The sequence below is a fragment of the Cynoglossus semilaevis genome, chromosome 8 (genome assembly GCF_000523025.1).
Source record: "Cynoglossus semilaevis isolate Cse_v1.0 chromosome 8, Cse_v1.0, whole genome shotgun sequence".
Classification (NCBI taxonomy): Eukaryota; Metazoa; Chordata; class Actinopteri; order Pleuronectiformes; family Cynoglossidae; genus Cynoglossus; species Cynoglossus semilaevis.
The window spans coordinates 28,979,521-28,997,983 of record NC_024314.1 but is presented as its reverse complement, the minus strand read 5'-3'; the positions used below and the strand labels follow the sequence as shown (position 1 = coordinate 28,997,983).

The 18,463-nt window shown below is 42.5% G+C and overlaps 4 protein-coding genes across 4 annotated transcripts in view; 1 reads left to right on the top strand and 3 right to left on the bottom strand.

The window, feature by feature from the left end:
• Nucleotides 1-4,262: 4,262 nt before the first annotated feature.
• On the bottom strand, nucleotides 4,263-6,264 carry phax (phosphorylated adaptor for RNA export). Its single transcript, XM_008315967.3, has one exon. It carries the CDS (start codon nucleotides 5,941-5,943, stop codon nucleotides 4,705-4,707), a length of 1,239 nt encoding a protein of 412 aa, XP_008314189.1. The 5' UTR covers nucleotides 5,944-6,264; the 3' UTR covers nucleotides 4,263-4,704.
• Nucleotides 6,265-6,801: 537 nt separating this feature from the next.
• On the bottom strand, nucleotides 6,802-11,885 carry dnajc2 (DnaJ (Hsp40) homolog, subfamily C, member 2). The gene is made up of 16 exons (XM_008315968.3): nucleotides 11,613-11,885; nucleotides 10,728-10,918; nucleotides 10,462-10,537; nucleotides 10,273-10,371; nucleotides 9,952-10,174; nucleotides 9,623-9,688; nucleotides 9,451-9,542; nucleotides 9,191-9,312; nucleotides 8,909-9,058; nucleotides 8,400-8,488; nucleotides 8,256-8,325; nucleotides 7,773-7,954; nucleotides 7,452-7,552; nucleotides 7,218-7,328; nucleotides 6,949-7,106; nucleotides 6,802-6,870 (listed from the first exon to the last, which is right to left on the bottom strand). The coding sequence occupies exons 1-16, from the start codon at nucleotides 11,665-11,667 to the stop codon at nucleotides 6,802-6,804; spliced, it is 1,854 nt and encodes a 617-aa protein (XP_008314190.1). The 5' UTR covers nucleotides 11,668-11,885.
• A 146-nt stretch (nucleotides 11,886-12,031) lies between these two features.
• On the top strand, nucleotides 12,032-15,344 carry psmc2 (proteasome 26S subunit, ATPase 2). Its single transcript, XM_008315969.3, has 12 exons — nucleotides 12,032-12,207; nucleotides 12,512-12,549; nucleotides 12,650-12,731; nucleotides 12,852-12,951; nucleotides 13,092-13,223; nucleotides 13,316-13,388; nucleotides 13,691-13,786; nucleotides 13,989-14,153; nucleotides 14,253-14,340; nucleotides 14,569-14,771; nucleotides 14,885-14,981; nucleotides 15,068-15,344. Exons 1-12 carry the CDS (start codon nucleotides 12,138-12,140, stop codon nucleotides 15,223-15,225), a joined length of 1,302 nt encoding a protein of 433 aa, XP_008314191.1. The 5' UTR covers nucleotides 12,032-12,137; the 3' UTR covers nucleotides 15,226-15,344.
• slc26a5 (solute carrier family 26 member 5) overlaps nucleotides 15,342-18,463 on the bottom strand; it is a 9,677-nt gene continuing 6,555 nt past the window's right edge. Inside the window, exons 9-14 of the mRNA XM_025057175.1 lie at nucleotides 18,291-18,412; nucleotides 18,078-18,168; nucleotides 17,856-17,965; nucleotides 17,438-17,641; nucleotides 17,302-17,356; nucleotides 15,342-16,973 (exon numbers count right to left, since the gene is read on the bottom strand). Of these exons, the coding sequence (XP_024912943.1) occupies nucleotides 16,825-16,973; nucleotides 17,302-17,356; nucleotides 17,438-17,641; nucleotides 17,856-17,965; nucleotides 18,078-18,168; nucleotides 18,291-18,412 (731 nt within the window). The 3' untranslated portion in view covers nucleotides 15,342-16,824. The remainder of the gene's footprint in view (nucleotides 16,974-17,301; nucleotides 17,357-17,437; nucleotides 17,642-17,855; nucleotides 17,966-18,077; nucleotides 18,169-18,290; nucleotides 18,413-18,463) is intronic.

Here is an 18,463-nt window from a genome sequence, read left to right as displayed (position 1 = left end):
ATCTTGCATTTTAAGGCATTTCTGTAAAATAATTTTTTTAAATGTTATGTTTTCCTGCATGTTTCTCAATAGAAAGTATTTTTTCAAATTTTTTTAAATGGAATTTTCTCTCTAAATGTTAACTTTTTTGTGTCATTTTTGGTCACCGACTAAAAAGTTTGATGAAAAGTTTTTGTAGAATTATTTTTAAAAATGTTATTATTACTTTCACGTTTCTAATAAAATTAATACATTTAAAAATATTTTTAGAAATATTTTTAAAATTTTTTTAAATAAAACGTTGTGTCACAATGTGAATTTTTTTAGTTATTTTTGGTCAAAAAATAAAAAACATTTTGACAAACATTTTTGTAAAATTATTTTTAAAAAATATATCTTTTCTTGCATGTTTCTCATAAAATTACAGAATTTAGAAAACATTTTGAGAATGTTTTTTAAATAAACGTTTCTGTCAAAATGTGAAGTTTCTATGTAATTTTTGGTCAAAAACTAAAAAAGGTTTAACAAACATTTTTAAATAATTATTTTTAAAAATGTTATTTTTTCCTGCATGTTTCTCATAAAATTAGGGCATTTAGAAAATATGTTTACAATTTTTTTATATGAAATTTTCTGTCAAAATGTAAACTATTTATGTCATTTATGTTCAAAAACTAAAAAAAGTTTGTCAAAAAATTTAATAAAATTATTTTTAAAAATGTTATCTTTTCTTGACTGTTTTTCCTAAAATGAGGGCATTTTTACAAAAGATTGTTAATAAAACTTTCTGTCAAAATGTGAATTTTTTATGTAATTTAAGGTCAAAAATTAAAAAGAAATAATAAAAATGTTTGTAAAATTATTTTTCAAAACTAAATCTTTTCCTGCATGTTTTTCATAAATTTAGAGCATTTACAGAACATTTTTAGAAATGTTTTTAAATAACAATTTTTTTAAAATATGAAGTTTTTATGTCATTTTTGATCAAAAACTAAAAAGAAGTTGATGAAAATTTTGTAAAATTATTTTTTAATGTTATCTTTTTTTAAATGTTCATCTTTTATCTTAAATGTTATCCTGAACATTTTTAGACATTTTTTAAAATAAAAGTTTCTGTCAAAATGTGAGGTTTTTATGTCATTTTTGGTCAAAAACTAAAAAAAGTTTGTCAAAATTTTTTGTAAATTTATTTTTAAAAATATTCTATTTTTTTTCTAGTTGCTCATAAAATTAGGGTATTTAGAAAACGTTTTTAAAAAACATTTTGATCAGAATTTCTGTCACAATTTGACATTTTTATGTCATTTTTGGACAAAAACTAAAGAAAGTTTGACAAACATTTTTGTAAATTTTGTTTTGTGTCGTTGTCTGTTAAATTATTCTTCAAAAATGAATCTTTTCCTTGTTTTTCATAAAATTAGAGCATTTAGAAAATATTTTTCAAATTTCTTTATGTGAAATTGTTTGTCAAAATGTGAATTTTTCATGTCATTGTTGGTCAAAAACTAAAGAAATTTGATGAACAGTTTTGTAAAAAAATTTTCAAAATGTTATCTTTTCTTGCATGTTTCTCATAAACTAGAGCATTTTTCTGATTTTTTTTGAAAAAAAAAATTTTTTTAAAAATGTAATAACTTTTTAGGAAAAATCACGTTTTGAAAAAAAAATCTAGAAAAATAAAAAAATGAAAAATGTTTAGAAATTATTTTTTGAAAAAAAACTATAATTTTTTGAAAATTTAAAAAAAGTTTTTTTCATTTTTAGAAAAAAAAATTGAGAAAATTTTACAATTTTTTTAATTCTTACAAAACAATTAAATTTTTTCTAAAATTAAAATAAAAATGTGTATAATTTTTGGAAAATAGAAAATGTTTTTTTTCATTTTTAGATTTTTTTGAAAAAATATATATTTTTCTATATTTAATATTACTATTTTTTCACATCTTTTCATTAATATTATTTTTTAGATAACTATTATATTCATCTGTCTTTAGGTGATTAGGTTCATCACACTCTGACAGTTTGTCCACATTGCACAGATTAATAAGGGAGAGTTTATTAATCTCACCCCAGTGACGTCTGGCTGCAAGGATTTAATGAGCCAATTAATGTTAAATGGATGAGGTGGAGAGATTAGGAGCAATTCATATGAAAAATGGTTTCATAATGATATGATAATGATGAAACATTCTGGCCAAATGAACAGCGTTCCCTCCCTCAACGGAAACATCTTTTAACGACAGTTCACACATTTTTATTTAACACGACAATGTGTGTGAAGGAGTGCAGAGGTCAGAACTCCTGACCTCCTCCTTCTTACTCCTGCAGGAGCGTCTGCTGTCGTGGACATATATATATATATATATATATATATATATATATGTATATATATATGTATTTTCAGTATATACTGTATATATAAGATATATTATATATTCTTGTATAAAATACTGATCATTATATAAATTATCATTATTACAATATGATTTTATTCTTGCTCTAATTTTATTTAACGCTGATTCATTTCATGCCTGGTTTGAGGAACTCGACTTTATTTCCGGAGCTGAGCGGAAGTCTTGTCGCCGCGGATCAATTTCATGCTTCATTTGGCAAAACTGTCACCGCGTTTGGTCTGTTTCCCAGCACCGATCTTTATTTAGCTACAAAAAAAATAAGTGTGTGTGTGTGTTTTACCAGTTCAGGTTTAACACACACACACACACTGCCTCCACGCATTTGTGAAGTGACGTCTGAAGGTAACGCGCCAAACTAGAAGAGTAAAAGTTCGTGTCAGTTGAACTTCGGTCGAAGTCCAGAAGTTCCGGTTCTGTCTGATGAAAAGTCCGGTTCCTTGTTACTTCCGCTCGTGTCATCCAGTGACGCAGCAGGCAGCGAGCCGTTCCTCCATCACTGGCACCATGTCACCGACTGCAGTGAACGTCTCCAACTGCTGACATCACGTGGACACGTCCACCTGCCCGAACACGCGCTCTCCGATAGAAATAAGGAACCAGGAGTCGTATCTTAGCAACCAGTTTGTTGCCAGGTGACGGACAAACAGGTCGTGAAGCGGCAGAGCACATCTGACACACGAGCATCACACACTTCCCGCAGCTCTTTGATCGAACATCACACACTTCCCGCAGCTCTTTGATAACCCCGCTTTGATCCGTTTAAAATGGAAACACGCGGCGGTTTGCTCCCACGTGACCTGCGGTGACCGTGGATCTCCGCTGCAGCATCCAGGTGTCCTCACGACGACGGCCACGGGTTCGTGTAAAAACAGCCGTGAGTGGCGGGAAAATGAAGCAGAACACGGAGCCTGTGGCGCCGCGGACCCCAGGCAGAGATAACGATCATCAGTGTCAGTGTTCAAACGCTGAAAACCTGTGTTTAGTACCAGTGGTATTTAAAGTGCTGCAGTTACAGTGGCACAAAACCACTGACCTCCATGAATAAACTGTATTTGTTTATATTGTTTTAAGACTTTTAACAGACGTACTTTTGAAATTTTAATTAAATTTCACTAATTAAAATAAATCAAAAATCTAAACCAGCTTCTCAGCTTCATCTGTGACGTTAAGGACGTTCACTTACCTCAGCACCGAACGACGGCCACACGTTGCTGAGTTTCTGCTGCCCTCTTTTGGTTGTGCTTTGTAACTGCATAAACACACATACAATTTTTTTAATGTAAAGAGCGGGTAAAAAAAGTATTTAACAGCTCGTCTTTTTTTCTTCTTAATAAACATATTTTATCGTGTTAGGTCGGTCTGTTTCTACTTCCTGTTTGGTCTGTGGCTGGAGCTCGTGTCGTCACTCTCACCCGTGTCCCCCCCGTGTCACCTGGGTGTACACACCTCTCCATCTGTCTTTGTCCGTTGTTCTGTTCGTGTGACGTATTTATGCTTCATGTTTGACTCAGGAAGTGACATTTTCCACTAGGTGTCAGTAAAACCCCACGTAATCAATAAACGTAAAGAATCCAGTAAGAAATGAGGTGTAGTACCTGACAGCTCCAGGTGTTGGTGTTGGTCTCCATCAGTGGTTGTGACTCAGGTCTTCACATCAGTCTCTTCAGCTCTGGGAGGAGAACCTGGACCTGAGTTCAGTTTTTAAAAACGTCTTTTTCCTGAAGAATCTTAAACCTGAAAATGTCTTGTAAACAAAATATTATTTTTTTCCCAAGTTGAGTACATTATTAAAAATAACAACAAATGTGAAATGATGTCAGAGTTGCTAAGCAACGTGTCGTCAAGAATCAATGAAGAGCAGAGTAAAAATAAAGTTCATCTTCATTCCTTTATTTATAAGCGTGAACATTATTATTGTCAAACATGTGAAACGTGTCTTTAACAATTTCCCAACATCATCTTCACAGATCAGTTTTACAGGAAACAGGAAACAGGAAGTTTAGAGGGGTTATTAGCACAAAAAAAAGAAAAGTGAATTGAAACTTTGGGCTAAAAGGAATTCTTCTGGTGAGAAACTTCTAGAACAAACGCGTCGGTCTTTATCCCAGTACTGTCCTTTAGTGTTTCATTCATGACGGTTTTCACCTTTGACCTTTAAGGCTCCATTCAGACCTGGTTTCATCCTCTGTCCTACATGATATTAAAAAGTCAACACACCCTGAAATACATGTTTTTGTTGAAACGACTTTGATCTGGTCACAGTGGACGAATGTCAACGGTGTCTTAGGAGTTCAAAGACAGTGGAGAGGTTTCAGAAGACCTCCAGGTCTGTGGAGATGTAGACCACGGCGGTGTCTTCAGTCCCTGCAGCAGCTTCCACCTGCTCCTCCTCCTCCTCCTGCTCCGCTCCTCTGTCTTCTCCTCGGTCTCCCAGCTCGTCTGCTGCGTCCTCCAGTGACTCCAAGGCCTCATTGGTGTCGCTGGCGAACGTCTCTCTGGAGACGTCGTCGTGCTCCTGGAGGTTCAGCGTGCTGATGGCCTGCTTCATCTTCTTCGCCACCATGTGTCTCCTCCTCTTCTGAGCAGCCTTCTTGTTCTTCTCCACCATCTGGTTTTCCTCTGCGAATATCTTGCGGACCTGTGCCTTGGTGATGCTGGGAGTGTTCTTCAGCAGGTAGAGATACACGCCCCCTGGTGTCCGTCGCCTGCTGCCGTCTACAGTGTACACCCCCCCGCTCGCCTCCTGTGTGGCGGTGTCTCCCAGCAGTTCGATGGCCTTTTTGGTTCCGATGACGTTCACCACCCGTTCGATGAGGTCTTTCTTGGGCTCTTGAAGTCTGTGTGCGATCTCCTCCGCCACCTTCTCCACCGGGTCGTCCTCTGTGATCTCGTACCTGCCCTGGACGTCCATCTCAGCTCTGGGGCCCAGTCTGTCCTTGAGAGGCCTCTTCCTCTTGGCGTCACCCCCAGTGCCCTCCTCTGACCCCCGACCCTTCATGTATTCTTCCAGCTGGGTATCGAGCATGTTCACCTCTCCTTCGTTCCTCGCCTGCATCTCCTTTTCTCTTTCCTTCTCCATTATCTTACGAGCCAGGACAAAGTTATACGTCTCCACGTTTCTACTGGACATGCTGACCTCACCTTCCATGCCAAAGATGCCCAGCTCGGTGGCCACGGCATCTTGGCACTGCTCCTGCACCACGGAGCCCCAGATGTTGTTGACTCTGCGCCCACCCGTTGCACCGGGGGCCGCCGGGCGTGTCGGCTGGGGAACGTTACACACTTTTTGGCGCTTCTTGCGCCAAACAGCCGCCTCCTCGTCTGACGACTCCGGTTCGCTGTCACTGGACTCCTCGGTCTTCCCAACGCTGCGGTAAGGGGCTGCAGGAGGCCGAGCAGCGGCTCTGCTCTGGAAGGAATGGCCGCCGAAGACAGGGGGGACGTGGGGTCGCGCTGCGGTCGTCGTCGCCGCCATCTCGTTGTCCGATTCGGGTCCGGAAATTTCCCCATCTTCTAGTTCACCATCCATTACATCTCCACAATGAGCCATTTCTTAACTGAGAGTCACACCAAAGTTAGCTGCAGCTACGATGCACCGGCTGGGGTCAGAGGCTGACTAGCTGCAGAAGCTAACTGCTAGGCTAACCATCGCTGTGTAAACGTTTGCGGGGCATCGAAAAACTCCTGTTTGAAAAAAGACAAAAAGGCTGGAATATGTTTAACAAAACAAAATCTCTAATATTCGTTTTCCCCCTTGCTAGTCTACAGACTGACCCGTTTAAGTCCTGCTAACAAATAAAACTTAACCGCCTGACGAAAGTTCGCGCTAGGATAGAACTACCGCTTCCGTATTACAACTGTCACGCCCTTTCAAAATAAATGTGAGGTCCGTAAAACTTTTGTGATGGGAAATCTTTCAGAAACTTTAAAAACACTTCATATATTAGAATTAACATTTTAGTTTATTTGTACATGGATGTATTGGCAGTACTTCATTGATTTTACAAACGTCTCTATTTCAAGGCCTATATTTTGTTATCACCTCGCATTTCCGAGTGGATGTGGCGTCAGGAAAGAAATGGCACATGCGCACTGTGACAACCGCTTAAAGGGAATTAGTGCTTCGCAAAGTGCAGGAAATAAATGTTTTTACCACTTTTCAAAGATCACGGACGTTTGTGTTTCAGCTCCTCTTCGTATGCGGACATTAATCATCCTAACATTATTATCCTCCTGCTCAAATACAGCATTTCTGATATAGAAAAACCTGAGGGAAGGATGACTTTTCATCAAAACAAAATATTACACACTCTCAGTAAGTGTTTTTCTCCTTAAACATTTTATTATAAAATAAAGACCAACACAATAATGTTAAAATAATTGATACTATCGTCTATTGTGGTTCCCGTCATTTTTTACTCTTGGCTGCCACTTGTTCCTGGGCAGCTTTCTTAGCTTTCACCATTTCAACCAGTTCCTGTGAGGGAGAAACACGTACTCAGGTTAGAACCACAGGACAACGAAGGCCACGGTGGGTTGATCATCATCATCATACCTTGTATCTCTTCATACAGTCTTTCTTATTTCGTCCTGGCACAGCCGCAGCGATCTTCTCCCAGCGCTCAGGCGTACTCACTGGGTACGTCTTCAGAGCCTGTTCCAGAAGTTTCTGCTCCTCTGTGGTCCAAGGTGCAGCATTACTGTCACCAGCAGCTGAGGACGGACACAAAGACAAGTGTTACACCTCAACTGAACGTGTGACTGTTTGTTTTAATAAAGCCACCGTCTTTTATTAGACTCTCTCTGCAGTGAAAATGTCCTCACAGTCAAACCGCTCTGAGGGCGCGGCGTTGTCGATGGACGGAGCCACTGACGAGTGTTCCTTTTTGAACTTCTCAAAGGCCTTCTTGTTTATCTCGTCTTTCTGCAGTGGATCTGAAGACACAGAACGGAGACGGGACACCAACGTGTCAGCTTATTTTGTCTTTTCTAAAATAAAAATGATTGTGTTCCTCTACGTGTAAACGAAACCGTTGACAACAGTGATGTGTTTCTCACCGAGTCGTTGGAGATTCTTGGCTTTGTTGATGACATCTTTGGCTGTCCTCTTTATTTGACTGGTGGAGTGTAAGTTCATGTAGTTGGCAATAACTTCCCATCTGGAAAAAAAAAAGTCAGTTTTATTTCTGAAGCCAATCATCACAAAACATTTAGTGTTTTTACAGTTTCTCCAAACTCCCTGTAAACTGTTAGAGTAGACGGGACACTGAGTGTGTTTTACTTAACCAGGATCACAAGATGAAGAGCAGGAAACAGGAATAAAAAATAACATTTGTACAGTTTGATGTTAGTTCGTGCTGCTGCGGCTGTGACGTCTACCTGGCGTTGGTTCCGGCAGGAAACAGGTTGACAGCTTTGATGAGCAGTTGAAGGTCGTCCTCATTCCAGCCCTTCCCTCCTCCCGCTCCTCCCCCAATGGCCTGCTCAGCATTACGGGCTGCCTGTCTGGCCTGGACCTCGGCTTCTTTCTCCCTCTGCAGCTGAGCGTTCACTTCTTGGACCTGAAGGACGACAAGAATCGTTAAAAAAAAAATAAAAAAAAGTACTGCCTTCCAACCACAGGCATGTGCAGCTCTGTGGGTCCACATAAAATGATGTTCAGGTTTGTGTTTCAAGTTTGTGCCTTGGACAGTCTAAGGTAGTTGCAGTATCAACCAACAGAGGGCGCCCTGGACCACCTGTAGACCTTCAATCAGGCAGTCTGTAGCTTACAGAAACCTGAATGAACCATTTCAGTCTTTCAACATCTCTCAGAGGAGCACGAGTGTCATGATGTTGTTGTTTTTGTTTTGTTTTTTCTACCTGTTTTTCCACAGCTGCCTTGCTGTCTTCTTTGGAGCCTGAGGCCAGGACTTCGTTCAGGGACTGCAGACTGAAAACACAGGGATCATGGTGTTAGTGTCCACTCAGCACGATGGTCTCGTCCTCCTCAGAAGATGACCTCACCTGGTGAGCTCCAGTCTGTCACACAGCTTCTCCACCTCCTCCATCATTTTCACACTGTCCGCCTCATTCTCAGCGAAATAATTCCAGTTCTGTCGGAGGAGGAGGAGGACACCAACAGAAGGAAAGCATTAGTCAAACTGCAGCTTCACGATGACAGAAGGAATAGAGTAAAAAAACAGAGCCTCTGAACATTACTGATCTGGTCGTTTCAACCATGTCAGCGACCCGACCGTCGCTAACATGCGACCGTCATGTTAGCGGCGGCATGTTAACATGACATCTAACATTCAGAACACCAGGTGGCGCTCTGAATGCCAGAGATGCAGAGGGATCACAGAACAAACAGAGATCAATGATCAATATGATCAGATCAATACACTAATCTAAATTAGTAACTCAAAACATCCTGAAGATAAAATACATCTAAAAACCAAAGAAAATATGAAAAAGATTGAACTCTTCTTTTGAGTAAATACAAATAAATAAACAAATAATAAAAAAAAAAAAACCTTGCACGTTGTCCTGAGTTTCTGCCTCTCTTTCTTGATGGCTTTTTTCTGAATCTCCTTCTCTTTCTTCGCCTGTTGAGCTGCCAGTTTGGCCTCCTCCTCCTCCTTCTCTTTTGCCAAACGAGCCGCCTCCAGCTCTGCCTGTCGGGCCTGAAAACCACAGAGAAATCAGAGACAAACCAATGAACAATAAGAAAATCAAACGAGTGACACCCACGAGACAATGACAAAAGTAAGAAATTCAAACAGTGACACCCACGAGACAATGACAAAAGCACTCACCCGCTCCTTCTCCTCCTGCTCTCTCTTCTTGGCGTCTGCTTTGGCCTTCTTCTCAGACTCTTTCCGTGCCTTTTCTTCCTCTTTGAATTTCTTTATTCTAGGGTCACAGCTGTACGCAGTATCTGCAGCGAAGGAAACACATTTATTGTTGACATGTTTGTATTTGCAGCCCTTTAATTAGACATAAAATAATTAAACTGGTCTGATGTGGACCACTGTCATCTCTGCGTCTGTGTCTGTGTCTGTTGATCTGATCGTACCGACTAGTGTTCGTATTCTGTTCATCTCCTCTTTCTTCCTCTGAGCTCTCGAAGCTCGGTTCTGTTTTTCAATCCACCTCCTCTCGTCTCGACTGCAAGACAGAACAGTTCCATGAAGTCCTGGAGTCCGGCCTGGAGACTCCGTTACATTTCAGTTCTGACGACAACTCACCATTCAGCCTTTTCCTTTTCTTCTTCATCCAAATAGGAGAATTCCCTCCACGAGTCAAAATTATACCTTTGAGAGTAGAATGTGAGTGTGGTTATCAGTTAGATTTTCTCTCAACATCTTCAATTAACATCCATTAACACAACAGTCCGACTGTCTCTGCAGCCACAGACCTAATGACTCATGGTACTGGTCCAGGACTAGGGACGTAACGATGCATCGTGAATGGGAAAATGTTTAAAAATCGTGATAAAAATCGATGGTATTGTGGGTCGAGTGCATTGTTACGTTCCTGTCCAGGACCCAGTGTTTGGGTAACATCTGCCACCTACCAGAAAGAGTAAAAATTATCCACTTCCTCAAACGATGACTCTATGGTTCCAAGTTTAGGCACATGTTTTTTGGAAGACCATCTTGCATTTCTTTCAAAAACTGGAACAAAGACATCAAAAAAATTCTCTTTGCCTTCTCCCTTTGACGGCACGGCATTGTCGAAGGTGGGATCTACGCTGTCGAAGGCTCTTCTCTTCACAGGGTCGGACAGGATTTCTATCGCTGAGGGTCAGAAGATAGAAATAAAAATATACATACTGTATGTAAACATATGAATAAAAGATAATAAATAACCAACATTAACCTGGTGTGTTACACACCTTTAGTTATGCAGGTGAAGTAGTCGTTGTCTCCTTCTACAATCTGCTCTCCAGCAGCTTTCCTCTTGTCAGGATGATGCTTCAACACAATTGCTTTATCTGTTGAAAATCAACAAGGTGTCACCAACTCACACGGTCAACGGCAACAACAAAGTCTTTCATTTGTCCTGAGGTCGGAGAAACACTTACGGGCTGCTTTAATCTGTCTCTGTGTGGCTTTGTACCTCAGGTGTGGGAGGCCGAGGACGGCGTAGTGATCCTGATTCTGAAGAACAATTCACAAGACAAAGACCCACAGAGTCAGTTACTAAAACTAAATAAACCCCTGAAGTGTTTCTATATTCACAATACTCCCCGTCCTTTTTTGTATTTAAAGAACTCGTTGTGCTACATATTTACCAACATTATAAAACTAACAACAATAACGACCATAAACCTCTGATGTGATTTAATACCTTCCAATCTTTGGGGTCGAGCGTGCGCAGCATCAGGTATTCCTCCAGCTGAAACTCCTCATCGTCCGACTCCTCAGATGACACCTCCTCTTCGTCCAGCTCCTGGAAAGAAGCTGACGTAGTTCTGCTCCTCCTCTTTAAATATGCCTCCAGCCATCGTCCGACCGGCTCCACCTGAACCTGCACCGAGGCTGAAATGGACAAAAAAGAAAGACAAAAGTTAACGTTTCCATAGACTTGACTTGAACATGTCGTGGACCAGAGTTACCGACTGTTTACTGTATTGTGTTTACATTTATAGCCCAGGTAAACAACCCCGGGGACCAAGTAGGACCAGGCCTACGGGGTCTATTGTGTCTGGATGTGACACAACGACAACAACCATAACAGAACCCTGCTCCTGTGCTGTGTATACGTCTTGGAGGGAAAAAGGCCAGTGTTTAGATACAGGTGAAGCTAACAGATAACTCTGTTGTTGTTGCTTTATTCATGAGCACGGCTCTAATCCTGTCCTTGTTACTGGTAACATAATGATAACCTGGTTTGTCCAGATCTGTGTGTTCAGGTGAAAAATAAACGAAAAAGTAGTTTTTCTTATATTGCATTGGTCTTGTGTAAATAATACAGTGTCAGTAGAGTTTGTTAAGGTGAACAGCAGCTGAGGCTCAGGGTTTCAGACACAGTCCAACACGGAGCCTCTTCAATTCTGACTTGACTTTATATAAAAAATATGTAGCAAAAATCATTTCATATCTGACACACGGCCAAACTGTGTCGTCTTTTCTGTTTTGTGCTCTCACTCCAACCGTTACGAACACGCCGTACACCCGGTATAAACCACTGGTAGCTCAGTTAGCTGCTACACCCGGCCTCCCTGTTTCTTACCGGCAGCGGCTGCGTAGACAACCGTTCCGTCCCCGTCCAGCGCTTCCAGCAGCATCTTCTTAAAGTGCACTACACGAACATTCAGGTGCTGGAGGTACTTCGTGGAAGCGTCCCTAAGCGTTTGAGTTTGCCTGACCACTTATTGTAACACCACATGGGCCTCCCGTCACTAGTGCCAGACCAGGAACGTAGTCAAACGTCACGCCGCTCTGGCACCGGGTTTTTGATAATGGTTCCTAGCTGGAAACGTTCTTCAAGATAATTGTTACTCAAGTCTTAATTTCCTATAGCCTTCGTATTAAAAAAATAATTATTAATTGTAAATATAATCTATTCCACGTATATCGAGAATTCGGCGTTTAACGGAAAATGTATTTTACTTGGAGGTACGTTTCTAAAAGCCACCGACATGTATTTCCGGTGACTGGCAGAAAGAAGCGGAAATGCAAAGCTGCTGTGTAATTGTACAGCGGAGCCGCTGAAAGATATCTTTCGTGCGATAGAAACTAGTTAACCGTTGTAAAAATGCCGGATTATTTAGGAGATGACCAGAGGAAGATTAAAGAGGAAGAAAAGGACGACGGTCCCATTAGAGGTACACTTTTAAAACGAGCTTATAACGCGGATTGAGGGGTATTTATCCATAGAAACGTCGGTATTAGCTATTTGGCTAATGCTAATTTGCTAAGTACCTACTTTAACTATCTATTTTTTAAAAACACTTGTGTTTCTGAATGGAACATCAATGTTCATATTGTACGAGATATGGAAAATATTTCCTTTAACGAAAGTTGTAGACGTAAATACAAAGTACAGTTCACTTTGACAACAATGCTAACGACTCAACGACAATGTCATCGTGCACAGCCACTAATGATGTTTTTTTATCTTCATTACAGCTCTGGATGAAGGAGACATCGCACTGTTAAAGACATATGTAAGTTTAACTTCAGCTGTTTTTGTGATGTTCTCGTGTATGAGGTTTGATTTGGTCCAAATTGTTGTAAAACGAGTTCCATTGTTGTTCACGTTACCAGGGTCAGAGCACCTACTCCAGACAGATCAAACAAGTAGAGGATGACATCCAACAGCTGCTCAAAAAGATCAATGAGCTCACAGGTAGGTTATTAACCAACATTTGAACGGCACCGTTTGTTTAGAGAACACTGGCTCTGGTTTTCTCAGATTCATGCAGATTAGAAAAACGATTTGTTTTTGTTTGTTTTTTTGTTACATCAGGAATCAAGGAGTCAGACACTGGTTTGGCCCCACCAGCTCTCTGGGACCTGGCTGCTGATAAACAGACTCTGCAGAGTGAACAACCACTACAGGTGGCAAGGTAAAACCAACAAAGTTAAAAAGTCAATAATTAAATAATAAAGTAAACGAGGATGATTAGCATTCTGTTCATTTTTTTTAGCCTGCTTCGGTGCTGCTGACAAATCTGTTGATATTTACCTTTGTTGCTGCTCCTCACAGATGCACAAAGATCATCAACGCAGACTCAGAGGACCCCAAATACATCATCAATGTGAAGCAGTTTGCCAAGTTTGTGGTGGACCTGAGTGACCAGGTGGCTCCTACGGACATTGAGGAAGGCATGAGGGTCGGGTGAGTCAAACATGTCATGATGAAGTGTCACATGTTAATCACCGTTTGTCAGTGAACATCTGCTCATGTTAGTATTTCATGTCCTTCTGCAGGGTTGACAGAAACAAGTATCAGATTCATATCCCTCTGCCCCCCAAGATCGACCCCACTGTCACTATGATGCAGGTATAAAGTCACCACACACTGTAAAATTCATGAAAACATGTTGATGATTAAAGATACTCAGAGTTTTCACTGAGTGACAGGGCATTTATTCTAAAAGGATATTAAGCAACGTACACACGTCCGTTTCCCAGTCCAGTTTGATAAAATTAAACGTTTCAAATGTTTCCACAATATTTAAATCCAACTTTAACTTCACTTTTTTAAAATCTGTTCTGTGTCAGTATTCCATTTTTTTTAAAATCCAAAGCGTTGCCACACCAGCCTTTAATCCTGACAGTGTTTTTACCACTGCTGGCCTGTAGGTGGAGGAGAAACCTGACGTGACCTACAGTGACGTGGGTGGATGTAAAGAGCAGATTGAGAAGCTGAGGGAGGTGGTGGAGACCCCCCTACTGCATGTAAGTGCTCACCCACCTCTGACCCAAATAATGACAACATTCTAAAAGTGGGTTTTAAACCTGGGTCAGTTCTGATCCGCTTTTCTTTCTTATTCTGAGTGAAGACATAAACCCAGGTTAAAAACAATAACACCATAATAGGAACCAGAACATTCTACAGTAAGTGATGAGTGACAGTGTCTTGACTGTGTCTCCTCTAAAGCCTGAGAGGTTTGTCAACCTGGGCATCGAACCCCCGAAGGGTGTGCTGCTCTTTGGGCCTCCCGGCACAGGGAAGACCCTGTGTGCCCGCGCCGTGGCCAACAGAACCGACGCCTGCTTCATCAGGGTCATCGGGTCAGAGTTGGTGCAGAAGTACGTGGGAGAGGTGAGTGGGGGGGCAGCGGGGGGCGGCAGTGGGCGGAGCTGAAGACTTCAGACTGTGATCACGTTGAATGCGGACTCTGATTGTGGCTGTGGTTCACAGGGAGCCAGGATGGTGCGTGAACTCTTCGAGATGGCTCGCACTAAGAAAGCCTGTCTGATCTTCTTTGATGAAATCGATGCCATTGGAGGTCAGTCACATGTGTGATGTCACATGACATCACACATGACATCGCTCACATGTTGGCTAAGGACCTGTTAGCTTTGGTTTGGGAGTGTGAGCTCCCTCTACTGTTTGTGGTCAGGACCGATCACTGACCGACCGACAGCCCGTCCGGCTGTTTGTCCAGTCTGACCACACCGATGCCGTCACGTCTCCTCCTGAACTACCCGTGTCCCCTTGTCCTTCGTCCCACCAGGTGCACGTTTTGACGACGGCGCAGGAGGAGACAATGAAGTCCAGAGGACGATGCTGGAGCTCATCAACCAACTGGACGGCTTCGACCCCCGCGGCAACATCAAGGTCCTGATGGCCACCAACAGACCTGACACACTGGACCCTGCCTTGATGAGACCGGGGCGTCTGGACAGGAAGATTGAATTCAGCCTTCCTGACCTGGAGGTGAGGTTCTCCTCTTAGAAATCTGTTAAAAAAATCAAATGAATCTCCACTTTAAATCATCCGTTTTACAGACAGTCCACTGAATCTCTTCTCCACGTCTCCTCTGTTTTCAGGGTCGCACACACATCTTCAAGATCCACGCCCGGTCCATGAGTGTGGAGCGAGACATTCGCTTTGAGCTGCTGGCCCGACTCTGTCCCAACAGCACTGGTACGACTGACTCCACTCTAACACTGAACCACTGTGAAGTGTCAGCCGTTGGCGACGCGGTCTTTGACTTGTCTTTGTGTCGTCAGGGGCGGAGATTCGCAGCGTGTGCACAGAAGCGGGCATGTTCGCCATCAGAGCTCGCAGGAAGATCGCCACCGAGAAGGACTTCCTGGAAGCGGTCAACAAGGTCATCAAGTCCTACGCCAAGTTCAGCGCCACCCCAAGATACATGACCTACAACTGAGAGCAAGTGTGTGTGAGAGAGAGAGTGTGTTGTCGTTTCTGTTGTTTATCCTGGAACAAAGCAAAAATGGCCTTTGTTTTTGTCGAATGTTCATTTAAAATAAAATTTATTCCAAATGATTTTTTTCTTTTATTCTTCATTGGCAAACAATGTATCATCATTGAGAGTGTTAGAGCAACAATGATATCAGGGGATCTTTATTTTTAATAAAAACCAATGGGAAAATAATTCGATGTCAGTCTGACAGTAGTGATAGTAGAGCTAGATCGTTACAGTGAAACAAAACACGAGTTTTGTCGGCGTCACCTTTACAAGGCTGTACATCACCGACTCTGCCAGCAGATGTCACCCACGCCCTCCTTTCTCAGTAACATGCTCATAAAGCCTCGTTTGTCGATGTTATGAGAACGATCAGAAGTTTATGAATGTGACCAGCGCCTACAGTATGTTTTACAATAACTCAGTTATGACTATATTGGTAAGAGTCTTTACTTTAGTAAATCACGACGTTTGTTGTGAGACGCCCCCGTAATAAGACGTCTTTTTATTGGGCAGCAGTTAAAGACTGAAACGGCTGAAATTAATTATAACTGTCGAGGGTCAGGATCGTTAACGTGTTGATTATTGATAGATTTCAGCTGCTGTTATGACTTTATACTGCACAGAAGAACCTGTCGTGTCCTCGTTAAAGTTAATATCATGTGTATTTAACACATTAAAAGCACTTTATAAAGTTATTTTTATACTAGAAGCCCTCGCTGACTCCTCCCTCCTATGACGTGTCTGTAAACGTCAGCTGCGGTAGGATCAGGTCAGGCGAAGACGGCGTGTCTGTAAAAACAACGTTTATTTCAATTCTCACGGCTCTATTACCTATCAAACAGTCACATGGTCACATGGTCCCCCCCCCCCCCAGAACACCGTGTCCATTTGTACTAACAGCCCGTGTTTACACTGTAACAGCAGAAGTTCAGCACAAACTCCAGTGATTGGACTGCACTGTAACAGAGTCCAGGCTGAAGAAGAGGTCAGTGCTGCTGGTCATCATGGTTCACAGGTGAAGAAATACAGTACAGCTGTGGGTGTCACACACACACACACACACACACACACACATGTTGCAGCTTAAACAACAAGAACTAAAATAACTTCCAGCTGAGGGTCAACCCTTTCACTAAATTACCTTCAGAAATATATTTACTAAGAAGAAAGAAGTCAGAAAAATATATATACATATATGTATACATATATATTTGTATATAAATATATGTATGTATATACATGTATTTGTACACAAATGTATGTACATTTATACACATATATAAATATAAACATATATTTGTATATAAATGTGTGTACATATATACACATATATCTGTGTATAACTGCATAAGTCAAAGTTTTGTTCATTTCTCTCCGTGGCAGTAAAACTGTTTGTCTTTGGTTTGTGGATCATTCTGTGAAAAATCTAACGTCGTCCTAACTTTAGACCAGGAATCGTCCACCAAACGGCAGCACCTTCAGTGTCAAACCAACCCTGGACCTGGACCTGGACCTGGACCTGGGCCTGGACAGTCCTGTCTTTGATTAGTGATCACCTCAGACCTCCTGCTCCGCTCCACTGAAGCTGCTCCTCCCCCTGGACTGGAGACAGTGCAGCACGGCGTCGTGGACCGTGGGGAAGACCATGTCTTTGGAGACCACTCCCCCAAAGAACTGCAGCGTCTCCAGCTCGTCCAAAAGACTTCCTGAAAACAACAACACCACATGGGTTCTTTGATTAGTTTTTTTTTTTTTTGTTCTGTGACTCAATCTGAAGTTTTAGGCCTTGAGGTCAGAGGTCACTGTCGGAGCAGAGAGAAGGTCAGAAAGGTCAGCTCCTGCTGAGAGGAGGTTAGAGATACTGTAGTACTCTGTGTACTCTGGGTACTGGCAAAGGTATTGGCAGGAATCTGGCGATACAATACGTATCACGATACAATATACGATATATTGGGATACTTTAGGCACGACGATATATTGACCCAGCGACCCCGTGACCCCTGGTGACCCCACATCTGTCCGAGTGTTACTTACTGTTGCTGGTTACAATCAGCACCTGGATATCCACGGCTGCGTACTGCTTCATGACCTGCAGGAATACACAGCAGTACTGCGATGAGTACCGCCGTCGACAACAGTCCATCTCTGAACAACAGACAAATTAACCGGCCTGTTTGACGGCTTTGGCCCCGACAGAGTCCACGAACGTGACTGGCGTCCAGTCCAAGATGACGGAGTGGACGCCGCTCCTGGACCTGAGGTGGACCGCCTCCTCTGGTTCTGATGGGTGGCGTCCCCCTAGTGGACCGTCAGTGTTCTCCTCCTGCAGGTGATTACTGCACACAACTTCCTGGGTCACCTTCTGTTGGTCATACTGCACAGAGAAAGGTCACCAGAGGTCGCTCAGCCTGGTTAAGACGTCACAGGGAAGTCAAAGAGAAAACAATGATTTGACTTCCTGTTTTAATCAAAGGGTGGAGACGACAAACAGTATCTTCTCTAAAACAGTGATTAGAAAACTGCAGCACACACACGGTGTTGACACTGTCAACAGTCTACACCGTCAGTGACTGTAAACGCTGCGTCACCTTCACACAGATCTTCAGTGGAGAATTCTGATCCTCTGTCGTCGTCGTCGTCTCCTGTTTCTGTCGGAGTTTACGAGCGGTCTGTAGACGTTCAGGGTTTAGTCCAGTCTGGAAAATGAACGATATTTACAGAACTGGCATTTTATCATGACCCCCCCCCCCCCCACCCCCACACCCCCACACAAACACACCCCCCCACACACCCCGCGGACCCAGGCCCATTCTTCTTCAGGGTGTTGACATAATGATCACTGTTGGCGAAGTAGACGGAGGAGTTGGAGTAGAAAATCTTAATCCCCTCAAATTCAGCCGCCTGGGAACAGAACAGCAGTGGATCAGGTTCAGACCTCAGACCTCAAACCTGGGCTCAGACCTCAGACCTGGTCTCAAACCCAGATCGTTGTGTTCTCCTCTGGTTTCTCCTCACAGACTCACCTCCTCGTACTCGTCTACATCGTAGTACAGCCCAGTCCCAGGGACGTGGCCCAGGATTCCACTCTTTGGACTGAGAAGAAAAGACAGAGGACGTTCACACCCCGACCACACCCCCTCTGACCCCCTCTGACCCCCCCCCCCCCCCCCCCACCCCCCCCCCCCCCTCGCCTGAG